The following is a 24,312-nucleotide window of genomic DNA, read 5'->3' as shown; positions in this document are numbered from 1 at the left end:
TCTGTATTGAGCATGCTCCCACTCAGGGATGTAGGGCTGAGCAATCAGTGTTCTCCCTGCAGGCACCCAGACAGCAAGGAAGTGGAGGAAGCCACTTGACTGGAATAAGGAGCCTGACCTTTGGAGTTGGTGAGGATAGAGTCTGGGACAAGTGGGTGGAGAGGGGTGGAAACTGGGACAAAGATCTTGGGGGTAGGGCTTAGGATAAGAAACCAGGGAGACAAGGATGTGGGGTCAGATGGGAAGGACTGGGCTGGAACATGGAGCTGAGGTGCGGGGATATTAAGACTGGGATATGGAGACTTGGGGGGTGTAGAGTGGGACTAGGAGTTGTAGGGTGACCAGACAGCAAATGTGAAAAATTGGGACAGGGAGTGTGGGGGTAATAGGAGCCTATGTAAGAAAAAGACCCCAAAATCGGGACATCTGGTCACCCTAAGGAGTTGAGGGATGACTGGGACTTGAACGAGGAGATGAAGGGGACAGAGGAGAAAAGACTGTGAGGAGGCGATGAGGAGGGCTAGGTTGCAGGGGGAACGTTGGGACTAGGACAGAGATGGGGGGGTAGGCGGAGACTTTCACAAGGAGAGGCTGAAGGGGCTAAGGACAGACTTGGGGGTGGGGGCAGCCAGGAGAAGGGTCTGTAACTGTTAACATACATTCCCCTTGGCACCTGAAATAGAACCCAGGATTCCTGGGCCTCAGTAGTCCTCTGCTATTGGCAAATAGTTGTGAAACCCGCTGGCAAAATGTTTGTCTCATCCCCTTCTAGTGGCTGCCAGCCTACTGTTGCTCTCAGTTACAATGTTAATTCAAGTGGCTGAGGTCTGTGTTGTGGATCTAAACGTTCTAACCCCACTGATGAATCATGTGGAAGTCAGTATGGTTCCACACCATGGAATTTCTGTTCTTTCCAGTTTGTTTTTTTTAAAAGCCTACATAATTTCACACAAAAAGCCCATGTTAAAAGAACATTAGAGTTGCAAGCTAAAGCTCTTAATGGTTAGGATGGACTTCAGTGCACAGGATGGACAGTGTGCAGTGAATGAGAAGTTATTCAATGCCCCATTTTCACCTCATTGCTCAGTGTGTGTCCTCCATACTCCATGGCTTACTTACTGCACATTAAACTCCGCTTTGAATATAGAATGATTACTTTCCTTATGGGCTTTACTTTGGCACGCATCACTGCAGCATCTGAGTGCTTCGCAAACATTAATGGATTTATCTTTACAATGTGCCTGTAGTAAGGTGCAATAATATTAATCCCATTTTACAGATGGGAAAGTGGGGCACAGAAACATTCATGTTAAAAGTGTAAATTAATTTTGGATGCCCAATTTGAGATTCCTATAGCTTGATTTTTCATAGAACTTGGTAATCTATTACATTTTGTTTGTTCAGACGAGAGCTGAATGAGTAGCTGTTTTTTTGGTTCAGTGGTCAAAATGAAAAAAAAATCCCTTTGGGATTGAACTGAAACTGAAATGTTTTGGTGTTTCTCACCAAAACAAAACAAAAAAATTCATTTTGGGGCAAACAAAATATTTCATTCAATCCAAAATGATTTTTTCCAATTTTTTATTTTGTTACATTTTTGGATGTTTACAATAGTAATCACATGGGTTTTCTTAAGTTCCAGCACATGTCGCATACCAGTGGGAATGCCAGAAACTAAGCTTTATCTAACACGGTAACATTCAAGTTCAAGCAGCTTATCACTGAACACCTTTCTAAAGTCGGAACTTGGAGAAAAGAACGTCTCACACACAGGAACATGGGCTTTGTGATAATGAATACAACCCTTGAATCTGTGATCCTGGGCACAACTGGTAAATCCATTGGTGCATCTAGTCAGATATTCTGCTGCAGTATAGAAATCCCACACTGGAGAGGAAGGGGTTAAGAAGCTGCTGTGAGCCCAGGTGGCCCCACTGCACCTGCAAAGCCTGCAAGGCAGGAACAGGAGCTTAAAGGGCGGGTAGAGTAGCTCAGTTGCAGGCAGATAGTCAGTGAATCCATGCTGCTAGAGTGCCAGCTGCCTGGGGAGAGTGGCTTGACCAAGCCTACAAAGAAGGGGCCTGTGATTATTTGAAGGTCAGAGACTTTGTCTTTAGTGCCTTACTTTATCCTATAGAAAGGGAGGGGATTGGTAGGAAGTGACCCAGGGAGGCAGCTGCACAGGGTGCTGGAGCTCAGTGCGGGGAGTGGGCCCAAGCTCTTGTACCAACCCCTAGAGAGGGGCAACTATAGGAATGTATCCCTCAGCAGTGAACCCAGTTGAGGGAAGATACAAGAGACCCTTACTCAGAGGCAGCTCTGAATCCTTTGCTTAATCCTGAAGACTTCCCTGTTACTGGAACCTTTTTGTATATACCCCAAAAGGGGAGCAGAGGGATTGAAAATATATTGGCCAGGGGGCTGAGTCCACTGAAAGGAGAAACCACTGCAAAGCAGAGTAGTAGTAATAAAGGGAAATGCCAGGGAAGAAGTCAAGCTGTCTCAACCCTGTCTGTCCACTAGGCAGTATCGGGGGTGTGTTCCCCTTCACAGTGTTTTTTAATCCATTTTTAACCTTTTGTAACAAATCCAGCTAAATTTCTAAATGAAATGGTATTTCAAAATGAAAAGCCAAAACATTTTTGGTTTGAAAATGTCAGCCTTTAGTTTAGGGGTTTGTTTTTTATTATTTGGCTGAAACTAATCCCCAAATTTGACCCTTTCAATATTTCATTTGACCAAAAATGTGGGTTTTGGCAAATAAACTATTTGCCAAAAGAAACTCTCTCCGCTCTAGTTCAGAACTCTGGTCTTGGTGACTTGATTTGCAGCTGTGAGTGCTGAGAGCCTCTGCAAATCAGGCCCCAGGCTTCTCAAGTTGTGCATCAAGATGAGAGCACACAATTAGTGACTACCTGTGAAAAGTTAGGCAAGTCACTTTAAAGCAATCATCACATAGGAACTCTGAGGCAGGGATAGAATGCTGCTCTGGAGAACTAGATTCATTTGTCTTAATCATGAGATCCTCCTTTCTCTTCTTCTAATCCCTTGCCTCATCCACTAACATCTTGCAATTTCTATAGCAGAAGAGGCAGGGATCTGGCCCACGGGATTGCCCCCTGTGATGCTACAGGCCCCGTGCTGCTCTTGGAAGTGGCCAGCACCAGGTCCCTGTGGCCCCGGGGGGGCAGAGGGCTCTGTGCATTGCCCTTGCCTCCAGGCACCACCCCCCGCAGCTCCCATTGGCCGGGAACAGGGAACCGTGGCCAGTGGGAGCTTTGCGGGAGGTACCTGGAGGCACGGCAAGGGCAGTGTGCAGAGCCTCGTGCCCCTCACTCCGCCAAGGGCTGCGTAGGGATGTGGTTCGGGCCGCTTCCCGGTGCGGCGTGGGGCCAGGGCAGGCAGGCAGGGAGCCTGCCCTGGCCCTGGTGTGTGCCGTTGCCACCCCGGAGCCACTTTAGGTAAGCGGTGCTGGGCCAGAGCCTGAACCCCTCCAGCACTGTGCCCCCCAACTCCCTGCCCTAACCTCCCTGTCTGCACCTCGCACCCCTGTGCACCCTGAGCCCCTGCTGAACCCTGCACCCCAATCCCCTTCCCTGAGCTCCCTCCCGCAGTCCACATCCCTCCTGCACCCCTTCCCTGAGCCTTCTTCTGCCCCAATCCCTTGCCCTGAGCCTGTTCCTGCACAGCCCACTTCCTCCCGCACCCCAACCCCCTGCCCCAGCCCTGCATACAATTTCCCCACCCATATGTGGCCCTCGGCCCAAAAAGTTTGCCCACCCCTGGCCTAGAGAACCTCACCTAAGATGAGACCCTTTGTGCAACAGACTGTACGTATATCTAGTAAAATAAAATGCTGCCCCCAGGAGTTTACAATCTACAGACAAGATAAGGGATTGATTGGGTGGGGGGGAGAAAATCTCCATTTTACTGAAGAGAAGACTGAGGCAAAGAGAGGTTAAAGGGGACATTTTTAAAGCCACAAATGGAAGCTGGGTGCCTAACATCCATTTGTGCCTTTTTAAATCCCTCCCCAAGCTGCCTGAGGCCTCATCAGAAATCTGTGGTAGCCAGATAAATTAACCACAAGATTATCCTTCCTCCTCCTTGATGTGTTCACTCTTGCATTCCCTCATCTTTCTTCAATAGCTCCTCACTGATTTTGTTTAAATGGAGTTACTCTGGCTTGACACTAGTGTAGTTGAGAGCACAATTTGGCCCTTCTTAATGACAAGGCAGAAAAAAAATCTGACACGTGAAACTGCAGTCATTACATTTTAGGTTAGGTAAATCATCCAAGCAGCTGTTTATTGACCTAATTTCCTCATTAAGGATCCTTGTGGTTGCATATTTATTCTTTCCTGCCTGGGCTATTGCTCTTATGGTCTGTTGTACAACAGACTAGATATGTTGGAAACATGATAGGAAGGGCTGCTATCTCATCTCAGACATGCCAGCAAAAATCTGTAGTAACTCGATTGACCAAATTTGCACTAATGTAACTGTGATCAGAATCTGGCTCTTCATAGTCACCTCTGTTAGGAGAAAGAAATGGCCTTCTTAAAATACTTGCTCTCTGATTATTCTGCTTTAAAAATACAATGGGGCCAAAGCTTACAGCCCTTATTAAAGCAAAACTCCCATTGAAGTCAGTTTTGCCTGAGAAGAACAGCAGGATATAGCCCAATTAATGAGGGCTCTCGCTAACTCATTTAAATCAATGGTATGCCTGAACATAATCCTACTTGTCAGCATGGCATGTTTCCAAATGCTGCTGTTTGAAAGTTCCTGTTTCCTTTTACATGGATTTCATTCTGGCTTACCTGCCGTTTTTCATATATTAGTGCTCCAGCATACCGAAGAGAGGGAAAGGAGCCCTTTAGCCAACAGCAACCATACTAACTAAATAAAGCAGAGGGGAGAAAATAAGACACACAATGATCAGTGTGCTAAATCCACCCTAAAGCTATCAGACCTGTCATTTAGAGCTAAATCTGTCTGCAGAGCTATCAGTGCTGGGTTAATACCGGCAATGCCCCCGTCTCTCCTTTTTCCCCTTCTTCCCTCCCCCCTCCCAAGTGACTGTAGCTAATTCATCATGTTGACACAGAGGGCTATTATTATTATTCAAAGTTGCATAAAAAGTGAATTCATATTGAATAAAACCAATAAGCCAAGCCACTCTGACATTTAATTTTCTTGGAAACTTCCTGTTGAACCAGGCAAGTCTACATACATTTTCAAAATGAAATACAGTGCTTGGACCACAATCTCAGATGGAGCATGCATGAATAATTTGAAAATTATCAGAACGTGCGCGCACACACACACACACCCTCGAAGCCCCAGTCTTTATGGGACTATATTTCTGTGTGTGATGCCATGTAGTGTGCTTGTTTTATTCCCTTCCATTGTGTCTTTAATGGTGTATGAAATACTCAGCTATAAAGGGGTTTATTTATGGCAGGGCCACTGGCTGATGGTCCCCTATATTTTTTTAATAGAGGAATTGCTTCCTTTCGCATCAAACCCTGAAGCTGAAAGTTGAGGATAAATAAGTGGTATCCCTTGAACTAGAGACAGTCATAATAAACTCTAATATGAAATGTCACGTATAAGCCAGTGTGCTGTTGTACTCTTCAATGTATGTTGATGTCAGCCCTCTAAGGCAAAGTAGTCGAAGTGATCTCTGAAATGCATCTCCCTTCTCTTCTTAGCATATGGAATGTCTGATTGTCTGAAAGGCAGTAAATGGTTCTGTTAAAAGGAGGTTTAACCAGGGGGCACAAGTCAGGACAAACTTATTTTCAGTGGCACATCATCATGCACATATCCATCAGTCCAAACAGCACAAATGATTTCTGCTCTCTGAGCCTGAGTTATAATTTCACAGAGGAAGTCACTTCATTTAGACTCGGTCTTCAAAATGATGGACACTTTTCCAAGGTGAATGGGTGCTACAAAATGACCACTTAACTAAAATGTTTTCTAGATTTCCTTTTATCGTGCAACAAATGCCATGTCACAAGGTCCAAAAGGATCCAAGTGTGTTCAGAAGCAATTTGTAGTAATTTTTAATACCTGCTCCAGTTATTTACATAGTTATTTACTACATTTATGGCTTTACTAGACATCATTACAAATCATGTAATTTATTATGAAGTTTAATACCATAACAAACTAAAGTACAATAACTAATGAATGTTAACTGTGCAATATTAATATTGCATTAAGAATTCAAAAGTCAGTTGTGTGAGCAGACCCTGTTTCTCAAAATACAATATAGTATTTCTTTCAACCTTAGATACATCCTGAAAACTTTATTCACTTACACATATGCATTATGACTAAAGCTGGTCAACATTTTCCATTCAACATTTTTAGATTGGGGGGGGGGGGAAGGCCTCTCCCCCCTCCCCTCCCCCCGAAAAATTTTAAAACCACTTTTCATTTCTTAAACTTTTTTTCCAATGAAAAACTGAAAACAAAAATTTTTTAGGTGTCCTCTTCCCTCTCCCCTCCCTTCCCTTCCATTTTGCCACTGGAAAAGATTGCTAACAAAGACAAGAGAGACAGGCAGGGTTAAACACTTTTTTTTTCCCCTCCAGATTCTGAACACACACAAAATCTGCTTTTGGAATTTTAATTTTTTTTTGGGGGGGGGGGGGTTGTTGAGAAAACAAAGTCTCTTAATACCAACATTTTTCAAAATTTTCCATGAAAAATTAGCAGTTTTCAGCCATCTCTTGTTATGATAGTTGTGGTGTGGTTGTACTCTGAAAATTGCATCTTTTTACCAAATAGATCTACTCTTTGTGCCTGTTCTGAGACACATCTGCTTATTTTAGCGATAAAAGATAACTTGCTTCTGCAGAGCCCATACAGCTGACCACGTGCTACAGCAGCAGACTTGTTTACTGAGTTCTGATCAATTACACTTGTGCAAAACCCATTGAAGCTACTGGAGCTACACCACTGTCACTTATGACATAATTCAGCCTACTGTACTCCTTTATGTTTGGTGATGTGTGAGCAACAAAGAACCCAACCTGAGTCTCTGGTGGCAAGCTGAGTTTGTTGGGTTCGTTGTCGGAAACAGCTGTCCTTGTAACTTCTTGATATGGAAGGAACTGAAACACAATCTTTGCAACATAGGCATGGAGCTTTGTTTGTCTTGCTAAGCATGGTGCATATTTTTCTGCACTATGCAGAGGCTTCTCTATCAGATCTTTTTCTATTTAAAAAAAAAAAAAAAGATAGGGAAAACAGCATACCCTTCAATACCTCTTACAAGGCCCACAGAAGGGAGCCCTGCTCCTGTGAACCTTAGAAGATGTGTGTCTGGAGAAGGCACTTCATGTCTAGTATGACCCTTCACCAGTATAGCTTGGAAGCAGGGCTACCTACCTCAGCTGTGACCTACATGGGAATGCAGGAATGGCATTTCTCCCCCCCACCCCCGTGTGTTGCTTAGAAGTTGTCGATATTTCTTACTGGCTGGAGCTGGGGCTTCACGAGCTGTAGGGGCAAGGCAACTTTGTGGGCATGGAGAGTCTTTTAAACTGAGAAGAGGATCAATACATATAAAGATTTCAACAACCAGTGGGAGCCTCACATTGATGAAAAGTGTATGGCTACAGCACACACCACTTTCTCATCTTGAATCTGATTTGATATTAAAAGGTTTTCCTGGCTTTTGGGTCCCATAAGACCCTGTAAGTAGGTACTTTAAAATAGCACCAATTACACTGAAATCCATCAGATTCCATCAAATAAAAACCTCTTTTCATGGGAACACCAGAAGGTCCTTTTCACTAAGGACTATAGTTATGCTGAATATAAAACTTTCTAGCACCAGCTATTTCTGGCACTAGCCTGATTTTTTAAAAAAAATCGTACAAATAAGAGTTGAAAGAAGTTGGTTTTTCCTCCCAAACTCTTTGTAGTTGAACTGTAGTGGTTTTGCTCTCTTGGGTTTTTTTTAACTTTCAGGCAGGGACCAGGTCTGTACAATTGTAGCGTAAAAGATGAAAGTTTCAAAAAGCAATCAGTGAGTGAAAACAAGAGACTATAGCACGAATGCTTGTGTAGCCTTAACCAGAGCTATCATTCGTGTTTTCAGCGATCGTACTGTGGTGCACATGCACACTAGCAATTTCATTAGTGGTCTGTACTGGATGAAATTAGAATTGCTCAACTGTGTCTCATATGCCCTACAACACATAGCTAGTGGAGATTCTCACTGAATTCAAGTGGTGGGAGCATATACTTATTTTAGCAGGGAAATGAGTTCTCTCCACTGTTATGGTGAGGTTAGGAGTAATAACCCTCGTGAGTTGAATAGTGAGAACCATGAAGTCCTGTGTGGCCATTGTTTTGTTACAATTTAAGTATCTAATAGCATTCTGTGGTTTTTGTGCTGCAATTAAATGTTAGTTTGTGGTAGAAAATAAATGATACCCTGTGGGACAATCAGTTTAATCTTTAATGCATAATGACTTGATAACGGTAAACAGATGATTAATTTATTTGAAATTAAGAGGTAAAAGTGGAAAAGTAGAACCACAGCCACTGGGAGCTGCGGGCAGCTGTGCCTGCGGACAGTCGATGTAAACACTGTCTTATGACCTGCCAGTGGATTACCCTGACGGACTGCAGGTTGCCCACCACTGGTGTAACTGCAGCAAAACAAAACTCAAGAATAAGGGGGAATACCTTTTAAGTAATGACCTAAAGAAGTATGAAGTAAAGGAAATATTATTGCTTAAATGCAACTGGATCTAGATCAATCTTTGGTGATAGGCTTTTAAATGAATCTCCCCCTTTCAACCTTCCACTGTGTTAGTGAACAAGCTTTAATTTATCAAATTGGCTGGCAGCACATGGATATGAGTAAATCTTCTTACAGGCATTAACTTCCCCTGTGAACTCCACAAGGGGCAATGATGAAAGGGAGAGGCACCTTCAGATACTTCAGTAAGGAGTTACCCTCAGCCTCTGATTTTCCCCACAGGGATGCATGTGCTCACACGTGGGAGTGGGGATGAGGGGAAACAACCTGAACTCAACAGCAACTGATGTTCCAATTCATCTCCGCCTGGAGTTCCCTTCCCAAGGATTTGCCAATGGCAAATAATGAGCTAACTAAATAAAATCCCATGCGCTGGTGATTCAAGTATGGTAAAGGAGATTCTACAGCTAATACTTGGTGATTGTTCTCACCTTTCTCTTCAAGACTTCTTAGAATAGTTCAGCTGATTAAAAGGGAGCCCATCTGGGCTGCTGGCCTTTGTCCTGATGGCTTTCCTGATAAGGTCATGGGGCTTAGGTGTGCCAGAGGGCATGCATACATTCAAAGTGGAAGGCCAGAACAGTCCAAACTTTAAAGGACTTTTTCATTTACATTTTTTTCTTCTTTTTGTCTCCCCTACTCCCTCTTTTGACACTTGCCCTTCACCATCTCAGTGATTTCCCTCCCCCACCACCATAAAACTACTAAAGGGGCCACGTGACCATCTTGTAAGGGGGTTCTGAGTGTCTGCATCAGGGAGCTAAAGGCAGCCCTAGTGTCACATAGGATTTTGAGGCTAAATTATAACTCTGGCTGCCTTCATCGCATGGAGCTCCCCGCAGAGAGGGAGCCCTCTGCATATGGATCTCTGCCTCATGTACAGTTGCCTCTGTGGCATCGTTTCCACCACCCTTCGTGAGACCCTGTCAAGGACTCTCCACAAGGCTGGGTGGAGGATGTGGGAGCGAGTGTACGGGTTGGTGCGCATATCCCCTCACCAACCCCATGGAGATTACCTGAACATATCTCAGTCCTAGGACTGCATCACCTTTTCTGTGGTCATCTCTCAAGAGGGGAGGATGTGGGGGTGTCCCTGGGGCTACCCTTCATGGGAGCAGCAATCTTAGGGAGTATCAGGATTCCTGAAGCCAGTGATGAGGCTTGGGGAATCTGGCACAAGGAAGAGGAGCTGCAGATCATTCTCTGGGAGAGGGAACTGTACCCTGACCCCTCCCACAATGAATGATGTCGTTTAGGGAAACTTTGCAAGAGGCACCTCACAGAATATCCTCCCTCCAGGCCTTGTATTGCAAATGTTTCTTCAGAAGCAGGCAATTTGGGCCAGTCTCCTAATAATCACTTTTAAAAAGATGAGCTTTTTTAGGAGCCTAATGAGTTCTCTTTTTAATAACAGTAATGCTAATAACCACTTACAGTTCTATAACAGCACTCTTCCTAAGGGATCCCAAAACACTAGATCTGTGGAGCAAACTGATGATGCACAGAGCTCGCTCCATCCACCAGTGAAATACAGCCATTGCTGAGGTGAAACATGTCAGCTGTTCGACAGTGCGCAGGAACGCTACCCAATGACTTAGAACATGAGGTGAAGAAGAATATTGTATCCATTTGAAATGGTGAAAGGAAAGTATTGCAAAGATTTTAACAAATGGGTGCCTAACGTTAGGCTTCTAATGCCACATTTAGGATCGTAAATAAATTGCTTGCTTTTTTTTTTTTCAATTGATTTTGATGGGAGCTGCTGGTTGCTCAGCATTTTAAAAAACCGCCCCATTTATTTTGATGCCTAAATATTGGTTTAGCAATCTAATTTGGGCACATGATTTTTTTGGAAAATTTTGGACTATCCAGACAGAGCCTTACTCAAGGTGGAGTTTGGCCAGGACACCAACATGAGTTCTGCTTATCTTCTGAGAAACTCAATGGGACATATGTTAGTAGTCAAGGCCATGTTTTTCCATACGAGGTCTACTTTGTGTTTCTTCCAATCTTGTCTGCCCACCCCAACCATCTCCTTTGCAAAAGTGTTTTGTGGCTTGGCTGATCTTCATGTCCGTTAAGAATATTTTGAACTACAAAGGGAATGACTGAAATAGGAGAGAGAAATGTTACATCCGTTGAGTGATGTTGTATTCCTTTCAAGCGAATGTGATGAAAAGTATCTGAGCAAGCTTTTAAATCTACAGTCAGTTTTCTCTTGCATTGTATAGATTAAATCCTTGTCGTCCTGACTAGGATCTGCTAGGTAAAGGAAAACCTTTTGTCTAAGCATAGGTCAGTGCCACTTGCTAAGGCCAGCTCTGTTGCTATCATGTTGACAATATGGAGATGTGTCTGTGGAGCCGAGAGCTTTTACACAAAAAGAACAGCCAGTGTTATCTGAACTTGAATTATGTATCCTGTGTACCATTGTAGTGCAGAAATGTTAATTGCCTAATTATGTTTTATGTACGATCAGGTCCAATTCAAAACTACCCAACAACAGCTACGCTCTAGTTCAATTACAATTTGTTGAGTTAGATTGAGGAATCACTTGGTAAAATTCTGTGGCTGAGGTCATGCAGGAGGTCAGACTACATGCATCTAGTTGTCCTTCTAGTCGACCTTTTGTGGCTTAGGCTCATCTCTAGTTTTTAGCAAACAAATATATTAAAAGGAAAACAAAACAAAACAGCAGGTCAGTCTGCTATGGATGAAATAAGAACATCCATCCATCCCAGACCTTTAGCCAAAACCCCTGTTGAGTCAAAAATGATTAGTTAGCATTTTTGGCTGCATTTTATTGCTGTGGCAAATCTGCTAACCACTTAATGGATGCTAGCAAAGGTCTCAGTGCATGTGCATAGATCTCAGGCTGTGACACCAGCACTTGGTCCTCTCAAGTTGCCCTGCACATGTGCACCATTCCCCATCCCATCTTTGTGGGCAGTCACCTTGATTCGCTTTCCATGCTTCTGGTGAGGGGAAGGAAGAGAGATCCTCAGTCTATTCAAGACTCAATAGGTGGAGACCATTCTACATACCCCTCAACTGTTCCTGAACTCTATAAAAACATTCCTATGTATTTTACCATTCAAAGGTGTGTGTGTGTGTGTGTGTGTGTGTGTGTGTGTGTGTATGTAGCACCATAAATGTGTATGATACATTACAGAAAATGAAAACATGTCTGATTTTCAAAAGTGCTGAGCTTCTGCAGTTTCCGTTGAGCCTGCTCCTGTTCTTGGTTATTCTTGTGTAAATCAAAAGTAATTCCATGGATGACAATAAAGTTATTCCAAATTTAAACTGGAAAAATGATTATTTTTAAAAAGAAAAGCAACTCTTCCTAAGAAGGCTTCAGATTTGAAGTGTTCAGAGAGGCCAGTAGCTGGTGCCATAGGGCTTGCAGGAGTGCCTGCCTTAGCACATGGTGGGAGTTCTGTGAGCTCAGGGCAACCTGATATCAGCTACGAGGCAGCTTCTACACTAGTGCCCCTTCTGCATGCAGGTGGGTCTGTGCGAGAGGTACTGCTCTCTACTGGACTCCGCAGACGTTCCCAGTGCTTTTTTCCATTAATATGTATTTTCATGTTGCCTTTTGCTTCTAATTGCATGGGAACTCAGAAGCAAAGCACTGAATGATCAAAAGAGGCAATGACCTCTACGTGGGAACCATAGGTCTGTGTGACCAGTATGGCCACATGGAGCCCTACATTTCCAAAGCCCCCACATGGCATGCAGCTACCCAAATGGTCAACCTGAGAATGATGCCCAATTCACTTTGATATCTGACTCTGTCTCTAGAAGACTGAATTCCTTAACTGCCCCCTCAAGTTACACTTGAGTTCCATCTCCTGGCTTCCCAGCAGAGGCATCACGAGAAACCACAGAGCTTATCAAACCGGTGAGATGAGGAAAAAGAGGTCTCGGTGGAGAGTGTGTTGATTGAGCACATTCCTGAGCAATCTATGCCAGCTCCTATGAAGCCCCAAGAAGAGTTAAAGATGGCTGCCCTCCTTAGGGGTAATTCCTCCCTGTTGTGCAAGAGGTCTCACTAGGTCAAGGCCCTGCAAATGGCTTCTGCCTGTACCAGGAGAGGTGAATCCAGCCCAAAGAGCATATAGAAAAGTCTGTATAATGGAGAGCTCCCCTTTTTTGAGGGAGTAAAAATTCCCCAGAAGTTAGATTGTATACATTATACGAAGATGGTAAATATTGTTTGCTTGAATGCAGCTGTGTTCCAGACAGTGGGGAATAAATCGTCACAGGTGATTGAGTGCACATTGAACAAGAACATAGAATTCTTGCTGCAAGGAACCTCACTGCCACAATCTTTAACTAGTGATCCCAAAGGGTTTCAGACTTAAATTTTGCCAAATAAAGGCTGGATTTTGGAAACAGGCCGCAAAGTTAAAAAAAAAAAATCACTCAAACATGCAAACACAATAGGTCAACTTTGTAATTCCTGTGTAGCCTCGAAAAAACCCCAGGTATAGAAGGATTGGTGTTGTGATGTCACTTGGCCAGCACTGAACCTATGCTCCTGCCAGCATATTAAGAGCCAGTGTACTGCTGCAAGAGCCATCCTTTGGAGGACATGTTAAATGCTGTGTACGAGAACAAATGAATCAGTGGTGGGTAGTCTGTGAATACCAAAAAAAAAAAGAAAAAGGAGGTTCTTACTGTGACACCCTGGCAAACCAGTATTCACCACTGTCATGTAATTAGGATATGTTTTGCACAAAGTATGTCTTGTGAGATATCCTTCTAAAAGTCTTGATCTGCTAGACATTAATATCTCGTTGGATTGCATGTGCTATTGTTGTATGTGAAGTTATGAAGTTTGGCTATGTCTGTGTTACTGAAACATGTTGTGAGGTTGAAAATACCCATAAGCAGCCTTTCAGGTACAACAGTAAAAAGGCCAAACAATGTTAATGGCTTATTGAGGAAATGCACACAAGCACAGGGATTACCCCAGGAACTGCTAGCACTACACAATGGGAACTGTTTGACGCAGGTCACAGCGCAAGAGCTTTCCAGCAAGTGGGAAGAAGATTTAAAGGGGGGAAAATGACATCCTGTGGGTACCTCACCCTCCCTACAACAGTGGTCCCCAACCTTTCTGTGAGAATAGCACGTTCCTATTTCTAAAAGACTGTGGTGGGCGCCAAACACCCTGCTGCCGAAATGCCGCCGAGAAGTGGCAGCAGAAGGAAGCCTCACCACCGAAATGCTGCCAAGAAACAGCAACGCTTCTCAGCGGCATTTTGGTGGGCGGTTCTCCAGTGGCCGTGCTCGGCAGTGGCATTTCGGGCGCATGGTGTCCTGCGGGCGCACACAACTGCCCTGGCGGGCCCCATTGCGTCCACAGGCACCGCACTGGGGACCCCTGCCCTACAACAACACACCTGGAAACACCTGAGGAAAAAAGACTGAACAGGGGGGAAGTGATGGTCCCAAGCTAGAAGGATTTTGAAGCTGTGTATGAAAACCTGGGTAACCCAAGCTGCAAATCCAAGGCAGCTTGTGCCTTAAAAATCTGCCATCCTATCACACAGGGTGAGCATTTGCTAATTCATATCCTGTCTGTCTAGTATGTTAAGCTCAGTTTGTGGTTTTATGTACTATGTAATCTGCATTGATCTGTTTGCTATCACTTATAATCACGTAAAATCTATCTTCTGTAGTTAAACTTATTTTATGTTTAATCAAAACCAGCGTGTGTTTGACTAAGGTCTGTGGAAAATCTTGGCTCAGTTACCACAAGTGTGCATGGCCCTCTTCACATTGAGGGAGAGGTGGGTTGGGTGTTAGACCCATATTCTGGTCAGATTTGACCTGGGCAGGATGGTACTGCTCTGGGGTCCAAGGCTGGTGGTTAGACAGCCTGCATGTGACTGCAGCTGGGTGTGTCCCTATTGTGTGAATGCTGGTGAACATGCTGCCGTGACAAGTTGCAAAGCCTTCCAAGCTTGTACTGTGTGAGAGGGAGCCCAGGCTGGTGGGTCAGAGATCTCAGTGATACCCCATTGCCAGGTTGCACCCTGGGGAGGGGAACCTGTCACACTTACATCTTTGCCGATAGGACTCTATTGTGGCTTTAAGGTACAGCCCGTGGAGATGCAGAGATTTGTTAGTTCATCAGCAGCTCCTGAAGGCAGTACACCTCCCTGAGCGGTAGGCAGAGTGGCTGCTACTGAACTCTTACAGGGAGCAGTATTTGCTTTTTCCTGCGCTGCTTGGACAGTTTCACAACCCAGTGTGCAGGTATGGCCATAGCCTTGTGTTACACTGACCTTCCCCCAACTCTTTTATGGAGTATTTAGCATTGCATCAGTAAGAGTCCCCAGGACATTACAACACTGGAAGCACAAGGACCAACATTGTGGCTCACCCTTTGTTGGGGCAAAAGAGGGGGTTGGGAGGCTCTGGGTCTTCTCTCCCCCTGCAGAGCTAGGCATAATCTAGCTCAAAGTCTTCAATGATGTTTTCCCCAGTAGCTTTTCTATCCAGAGTGATGCATAGCAGGGAAAGGAACAGCTAGGTGTGAGAGGATGTTTAATGGGCTGTAACTGTCATGCCTTTTGCCTAGCCCCTTTTTTCATCATCATTTCTTCTGTTTCTCATTTATTTCAATTGGCTGGTTTCTATCTGACAGACTCACAATGGCATGAGGGCTGTCCAGTGGCTGTTAGGCTTGTCTCGACATTTGTTTTCTATTCGCCTCCATTTCTTCCTTAATTTAAGACATCGTTGATATTTTTTCCCCCTTTCAAACATAATGAACGACTGGATGTTCAGGGAGCTGTCAGCTCTATTGGAGTCTTTTGTCTTCTATTCATCATTGTCTTCATTGTCCTCTTTAATTTAGCTGAGGCACTAGGGGGATCACTTACTGTGAAAGACAACATTGCCAGCTGTCCATAGGGATTTCACACATCTATTAATCATCCAGTGTGAAGCTGCACTGTATGTGCAGTAGTTCACATTATAAAGGGCAGAGCATGTTGGTCCTTTTCAGACACACAACACTTCAGCTAATACTTTTGAACTTGGGTGTCTGAAATTAGGTATCTGAGGCCTTGTCTACAAACTCTCGCTAGTTTATCTATTAAAAATGGATCAAGCTGTGGTTTATACACAAACTTGGACTGGTTTAATTACATTTGGTTTAAAATACACCTTCAGTTATATAATGGTGCAACTTGTAATATAGACAATACCTGAGTTTCAGAGGGAGCTGCTTGGTGCTCAAACTATTGAAAATCAGGCCACCGCTTAGGGGCCTACATATGGATCTAATAACTTAATTTTAGGCACCCATTTTTTTAAAATATTGGCCTAAACTCTAATATATTTATAACAGCCCACATCCTCAGAGGTACTCCTAATGCTTCACAAAACATTAAAACAATCAATGAAATATAAATAATAAAAAATCAATAAAGTAGGTTAAAATGAATACTATGATATATATGTACACACACACAGTTCCAGACAACATACCTGGATTTCTAATAACAGCTTAATTATTTTAAATTAACGAATTTTAAAAATCTGTTTTATTTTGTATCGTTTTACAAAATACGCTTTTCTGTTTACTACTTGCATTTTACTCGGCTTGTACAATGAAAATCAGTCTGTTTCAATTTCACTTCAAGACCATGGAGTTATTCTGGGTTTACATTGGCCTACCTAAGATCAGAAACCGGCCCTGTGCATGCAAATTCCATTGTTTATGTGCACAAATGGTGTGCAAAACTGCATGCACAAATCAATGTTTAATGCAGCTTAGCCCTCCCAGCTACCATTGAGAATCTAACCTACCATTCCTTGGTGCAATAATTGGAAAAGCCTGCTAAGGGTTTTCTCTAGCTCAATTTGGATGCTGTCAGCAACCTAGACCTCTGGTAAACAAACTTCAGGTCAGGAGAGGGAAGAGACTACACTGGTGGCACAGATGGATGATCTTCATTTTGTCTGTGGAAAATATAAATTATTGGACATACATCCATACTTATTGCAGGTCATCTCTGTAATATATCATACAGCTGGCCATGGATTCTTGCTGTCCCATCTCCAAGACAAGGCTGGGGTCAGCAGGCTTTAGTCATTTCTCTCAGGCTGCTCTCGGAAAATCATGACAACAGCCTGTTTCATGGCCCTTGTGTAATTAAAGACTGCATCATAATGCATATGCTCAAAGGGGCCAAATTAAGGTTGCACAGGCAACCTTAATTCTGGCTCTTCTTTACTTTTGAATACTTGACTTTGCAACCTTAATATTCTCTTAACTTCTCTGTGTGTTTGTCTATCTACATTTCATTTTCCAACTTACACTTTCATATCAGGGATTTTTAAAAGATTACTCCACTGTCCTCATGGTGCTGCTTAAATCACCTTTGAATTGAAGCTATATAAACATTATATTCAAAGCAGTCTGGCTAGTTGAAATTAGCTATGTGCAGTTCCTAACAAATTCAGAAGCTATGGATAACATATAGTTCTGGGGTGGTTGTGGTTTGTTTTTTTTTGTTTTTTTTCCCCCCACAGCTAGAAATCTTATAGCTGTTTGAATTTGAAAAGATTAAGAGTCTGAACTTCCCTAGATGGACAGAACAATTTCAATTTCCAAAATGTGTTACATTTTCAAAGCCATTGCATCTGGTGCTGATCCCAAATGTAGGGCAATCCACTTGGCTCTGTCACACCATACGGCCTTTAATCACTTCTTCTGGTCCCAGTGTGTACAGTCAATGGGGCTACTCAACTGAGTAATACTATTCAGTGTAAGTAAGGGTTGTAGGATCTGTCAGTCTATATGGAAAATCAACCTAGTTTTGGTTTCCAAATTTATCAGTACCTCTGTTTAGAAAATCAACATGACTTTTTTGTTTTCTAACTTATGCAAAGATTGTCTTTCTGTGGATGAAAATCTCCTTGCAATTTCAGACTTGCTATTGCTGCATGTTTTGTATGCATTGAAAAACCCAATTCTGGGGTGGGAGAGAGAAGTATTCCCTCCCAAACACATGCCCCAAAAAACCCAAATGATTTTCAAATGCTAGGACCTCCCCTTGCTGTGTTTGTTTTTTCCACTCGTGTCCAAATTTTACCCTGACTCACCTCAACAACTTTAATCGAATGGAATGGGTTGTAAAGTCAAGGCAGAGTTTGGCCCATAGAGCTTCACTCAGTTTACTGTGTAGAATTTTATGTAAGCATTACTGAGAAGGTTCACCAGCAACATAAAGATGAAAGATTTCAAACTAAAACCCTGCTTGATTTTTTTTACCTTGCACAAGTCTAGTTTCTGTCTCTTAGAGAGGCATAAATTATCCTAATCCATTTAAATAGAGTGGTTTCTTTCTTATCTAAATATACAAGAGCATATAATTCATTATACACACCAAGATGGAATTTACACTCAGTAAACACTTAAACACTATGGACAGCAATAGAATGGGGATAGTAAAGAAATGCAAATAATTCCAGCAGGCAGTCAGAAACATGTGATTATTATATCCCTGTGGCCAAGCACAATTCAAAACAATTGGTACATTACACTGATTTCAGGGTTGTGATTAAGCTGCTTTTGTGAGTGGGGGAGGGTGTTCATTTTATTTATACCACTTTGCTTTAGTCTTTTTTTTTTTTTTTTTAAATCCTGCTAGACATAAGCTGTAAACAGGGCAATGGAGATCTCGTAAGTGGTTTGTGCAATGAGGATCTTCTGCTGTGTATATTTTGGTTCAGATATTAATTTAAGTTATGCTAAACATAGAATTGTGTGATTGTGTCTGTTTTGGAAAATATTGTAATGAACTATCATATGTCTGGTTTGTGCATACAGGCCCAGCTTTTCTGTCTTTCACTTCAATGAGTGCAGTAACAGAGCCAGGAGGCCCTGATCTTGCTCCCTCTGATATAAATAGGAAAGCACCTGCTTGTACTAAGAAAATCTTCCTCTCTCCTTTGTTTGCTACTCAGGCCAAAATAAAAATGGGTCACTCCTCAGTGGGTTTTCATGATATATGTGGGTTTCACCAACATCATCATGAACCTCAATTCAATTTAATTTTTAAAAAATTCAGTGATGGTTACTTAGGAGAAAACGCAAATGATTTACACTATACAAACTACTCAAGGTTCCTCATTTTACTAAGGGCTACTTTTTTTTAAAATGAACAAAAAAAAAGGAAAGACTGCAAGAGTGATCATTGTCACTGTGTATATAAACTTCTGTATTTGATAACATAACAAAGACTCCTCTTCCCTCTTCTGTTGCACAACAGAGGCAATAAAAGTGGCAATCCTAGGAGACCTCCACATGCAAGTCAAATATGATTCTTCTGTTTTCATAAACTCCTTCGGCATTTATTCAGTGGAGAAGTGCTATTTATTGTCTTGGCTGGTATATCTGATGTCTTCAAGATATCTCTTAAAGAAGCCCTGAAGGATTTATACCAGAGCATGTAAAAATGACTGCTAAATGCCTTCACTAGTTTGGATGATGAAAAAGTTTGAACTGAAAGCTACAAGATATCGAGTGCTGTTTAGTGTTGACTGGGTTTTTTTTATTATTATTATTTTTATTGAGAAGAATTCAGGAGAATGCCCTCAGTGTTCCATGTATAATCTCCTAACAGTGTTAGAATTTTGAATGCTATTCTTTCTTTGAGTACCAAGTATGACATTATTCACAATGTTTGCAGTGGTGTTGTAGCTGTGTTGGTCCCAGGCTATTATAGAGAGAAGATGGGTGAGGTAATATATTTTATTGGACCAACTTCTGTTAGTAAAAGAGACAAGATCTGAAGAAGAACTCTGTGCGGCTTGAAAGCCTGTCTCTTTCACCAAACGAAGTCGGTCCAGTTAAAAATATTGCCTCAACCCCCTCGTCCCTCTATTATTCACAGTGACATTTTGGAACCACATTTGTGTTGTGCTTCTGATTTATGCATTTATTTTTAACCTTGAGCAGAACAATGTGATTGCGATTCATTATTACATATTTTTAGGAGAAAAATATCTATGCAGGTTATTGAAAACACATTTTGCAACGAGGCACACATTTTTATCAGTTTTGCTGCATAAACTTCTCAACATGGTACTGCAGTGCTCACTGTATTGGAGAGGAGGAAAGATAGTGCGTCTAAACATTTTTTCCACTTTCCCAAGATCTGCTCAACTCAGGAGAAAGGCAGAGTTACCATGGAGCTAGTTTTTATGGCTCCCTGGTTCTCCAGCTGACCCAACTCCAACCCCAGCTCTGGCATAATTTAGAGCACCTTAGGGGCTGATCCAAGTTACAATGGCTGACTATGGACCAGCTGAAAATTTTCAGTATAATACTGTGCTCCAACCTACTTCTCCACCATCATTTTGAGAACCTTCCCTTGCCAGGAGACTTCTTAAGAGGACAGCTGTAGGCAGATCCCATCCCCTTTGTCTCCACTGGTTCTGGCCCCTTTGTGTTACCTGAGCAGCACAATTTGGTCCTCTCAGTTTAGCACAACCACCTGTATCCCTCGTTTGAAGTCTTTGGGTCAAGAATACAGTGTTGAGTGCTATATAAACAGATGGATACCTGAGGTATCTGAAATTCACTTCTGCTATGCCAGTGGCGGGCCTTCCCCAAAACCACAATCAGAAATGGGCCTGCTGAGTGGTAGTCTTGTGATATGGCCAAATGATCATTTGGGACTAGACCAAGATCACCAAACTCCTTGTGATTTGGTTTCGAGTACACACCACGGTTGGCATCCACTGGGCCATCCAACATTTGTCAAAAATATATTTGTATCATTTTAAGACTCCTATTAAAGGCTTGCATTTGCTTCAATGCTGGTAAAGACCTACTGTCATTTCCATGATAAACTAGCATTTTTGAACAGTTGGTAACTTGGCCATAAATTTGCTATGTGCTGGATTTTCACAGATAAATCCTGTACCTGGGAATTAATTTTTTTCATCTTGAAAATTCCTCAAATAGCGCACACATAGCCAATATTTTTCTAAAATCTCTAGAGGATCCTTCATTGTCCGTTGGATCTTAATGCACATTTTAAATATTCTGGACCTATTTCTGTCCTCAAGTAAATCAATCAGTGGGTGAATTAGCTAACTAAGCACAGCAGAATCTCAGGGTTTATCAAGTCCCATGCACAATACAAGAATAATTTCTTAGTGCTGATGTTCTATGCCCTTGCTTTGTCATCACAGTTTTGTGCCTGCCTTTCTGACCACAACCATGCCTGTACCAATGTGCTGTTTGGGGAGTCTGGATACAATGTGTAAAACAAAGACTAGGGAACCAGTCTCCCTTTTGCTAACCTACATTACTTTCCTATGCAGCTGCCTCTTGGCAGGAGGAATTTCTTCTTGCAATTAATCATTGATTTTTTTATTCTTTTAATTTTCTAGACAGAATCATGAATAAACTGGCAGACAAGCAAGACCAGAGGATACCATGAAGAGAAGTTTACAGGTCCTCTATTGCCAACTGTTTCGTAAGTAGAGATTTGCTTGTTCATTTATTGTGAGAAATGTATGATTCAATGTCTCTCTAAAAAGAGTAATCGAACCACCAATTTAGGGAGGTCCTTAAGTATGTGCTAATTTTAAGCACGTGAAGGATCCCAATGAAATCAATGGGACCCTTCGTGTGTAATGTTAGGCATGTGCTTTAAGTCCCTTGTTCAATCGTGCATTTGGAAGCACGTTAAGAAAGTGTTCAGTCTTCAGCAGATTTAGCAGAGTCTCATTCAAAGGTGAAAATGCAGAGCAATAATCATCTAAGCCATAAGAATTCTCAAAGGAATGAGATGTAAGAAGGTTGGGAATGGTGGTTGGTAGCAGAAGGTACCAGGGTATATGGGCCCTTTAAGAGAAGAGCTGTGGGGGGTGGGAGGGGAAAGGACCTGTTCACTCCAAATCCTTGGAACAGAGGCCCAGGTAATGGCCTGGCAGTTGAAGAGGGGAAGCAGGAGTTTGATACGGGGGGAAAACCCTGGACGCTATTCCTTTAAGGGGCCGTGTAGTATAGGTAGGGTGACCAGATGTCCCAATTTTTTGGAACTTTTTTCTTCTATAGGCTCCTATTACACCCCCCTACCTCCTGTCCCGATATTTCACATTTGCTGTCTGGTCACCCTAAGTGTAGGGTGGGGTAGGGCTCTCTTTCAGCCATTCAGGAGGAGCACTCTGGAGGAGGGTAGTATCTAGACTGCCTTGTCCCTCAGAACAGGGGAGACACTGGCAAGAGAGGGAGGTCAGGAAGGCTAAACTCCATAGGGTCACCTCTCACATCTGTCTCGCCCTGAAGAGCACGCTGCAGGGCAAGAGCTCCTTGTGGCTGGCAGAAGAACCAAAGATAAGTATGAACCTTTGTAGTGCAATGATGGACTTGACTGGTCAATCTGGGCGTTAAACCAGCCACAAGTGGAGGGGTGATTGGTCTTATAAGAGAGGCTGTGTGGAATCTGTAAGGGGCACTGAAAAGGGGGTAGAGAGGGAGGCTGCTGCAAAGGGAACTCACTAGCTGGGAGGGGTTGCTCTGTTAGCGGCAGCCCTGTTACACAGGATGTAATGTTTTGCTTCTGCACTGTTTGCTCAAACTGACTTGAGCTGGTAATAAAGGAAAGCTGTTATCAACTAATGATTATTCCGTAAGCTATGTGAAATGCATCAGTGGCTTCTGCCTAGTTCTCAGTGGGCAAAAAACATCACAATAGCTAACCTTGGTGGTGGTCTCAACATAAAGACCAAAGATGGAATGGAGACTGAATTACCCTCCCACACTTATGGGCCCTCCAGATCAGGGGTTAGGCAAAACAATGGGAAGAAACCTGGATTGCTGTTTTATGTGTTTGTATATACATGGAATCCATCTGTTCTCAGTGCTGTCAATCTGGCAACTTTCCTGGGGAATAAATTCACTTCCACAACTTAAAAAGAAAGTAAATTTAAAAACAAAGGGTGCAAATATGATCATTGCTTATTGTTTGTTAATTAGATTTTACAAAGTAAAGTGTCTGTTCACAACAGCATTCTGGTAGAATTTTTTAATGTCACCTCACTTCATTAGAATTTTCATCTGTCTGATAAATATTGTGCTACCCAGTTCCATAAAGAAACCTAGTTAATAGGATCTCTTTTTTATGTTCATTTTTCACATTGCAGGGATGTTTTCCCAGTCACTTCTAATCTACTTAACTAATCTTTTATAAAGGCACAAAAGTCTTAACTTGTGGCATAATAGTATCTTTAGAGCCCCAGAATTCATACTGTTTGAATGGGTGCATGGGACTTAAAATTCTGTTCCATGGAGGACAGGTAGGTCATTTATCAGATAGTAATGCTTTAAGCACCCAGAGTTCAGCTGCGAGGGATATATCTTCTATTCGTTTGTTATAAAAATAACTCTAAATATTAGTATGTTTTATAGATGATCATGGGAATCCATTTACTGTTCTTCATTGTCATAATGATGCTAGCCTGGTTATACTTATCCTCTTTATTTATGACATCAATACAATGTAAAGGAAAAAGAAAGTGGCTAACCAGTCACAACACAAAGGGATAGATACTCAGCTGGTATAATGGGTCAAAAGTCAATGTGGTTTCATATTAGTCTTAACTAGGCCCATCTAATAATAAAGACTATTTGTGTAATTCTATTTTGCACCGCTAAACAGTCTGTTACAAAGTTTGATGTTTTTCTGCTGTGTGTGGTTTTTTTTTTTTTTTTCAGGGCAGTGTTTTGAAGGCAATAAAAAAAAAACTTGGAAAATGCAGAGGGAAAGAATGAGCAAACTGTACTGAAATTGTATGAATAATCAGTGGCAAAGTAAACTGCATGATATACTTTGAAAAATGGAATGTAAAAATATTATTTTTAATCCAAGTTGAATGAAGTTTTTCATTTATTTGCATGCACTCAACAATGGTATATAGTAAATGTAGCTAGCATTACCCATTCCTAGCTTTGTAGTAGTCTATCGGTACAGACATTCCAATGTTACATACATTTTATAGGTTTCAGAGTAGCAGCCATGTTAGTCTGTATCCGCAAAAAGAACAGGAGTACTTGTGGCACCTTAGAGACTAACAAACGTATCGGAGCATAAGCTTTCGTAAGCTACAGCTCACTTCATCAGATGCATGCAGTGGGAAGAGAAAAAAAAAAGCTGTAGCTCACGAAAGCTTATGCTCAAATAAAATTATTAGTCTCTAAGGTGCCAAGTACTCCTGTTCTTTATACATTTTATACTATGCATGCATTCGGGGCTATTATAAGGAGCTGTTTCATTGGTTTGTTTGCTTTATAGAGCCTAGGGTCATAAGGTATGTATGTGTGTGTCTTGTTTGTTTGTTATTTCCAGCAAACCAATTTCCTCATTTATATCAGATATACATATTGCTTTAAGCTAGGCTTCTTCCAATTGCTTCATAACTTCAATTACAATCTCCAAAGAGTGTATTTTACAATAAAACAGAAGGAAGTGTTTTTAGTG

At 42.2% G+C, this 24,312-nt stretch overlaps 1 protein-coding gene across 4 annotated transcripts in view; it reads left to right on the top strand.

The window, feature by feature from the left end:
- The window catches only part of TMEM108 (transmembrane protein 108), a 234,263-nt gene that overhangs the window by 89,662 nt on the left and 120,289 nt on the right, over positions 1 to 24,312 (top strand). For all 4 annotated transcript variants that reach the window (XM_074945538.1, XM_074945536.1, XM_074945537.1 and 1 more), the window contains one exon: positions 21,221 to 21,306. In XM_074945538.1, the coding sequence (XP_074801639.1) occupies positions 21,267 to 21,306 (40 nt within the window). In that variant the 5' untranslated portion in view covers positions 21,221 to 21,266. The remainder of the gene's footprint in view (positions 1 to 21,220; positions 21,307 to 24,312) is intronic.

Source organism: Natator depressus, chromosome 2, assembly GCF_965152275.1.
Source record: "Natator depressus isolate rNatDep1 chromosome 2, rNatDep2.hap1, whole genome shotgun sequence".
In the NCBI taxonomy this organism is placed as follows: Eukaryota; Metazoa; Chordata; order Testudines; family Cheloniidae; genus Natator; species Natator depressus.
Note: the sequence above shows the minus strand (reverse complement) of the source record. Positions and strands in the feature narration are given on the sequence as shown.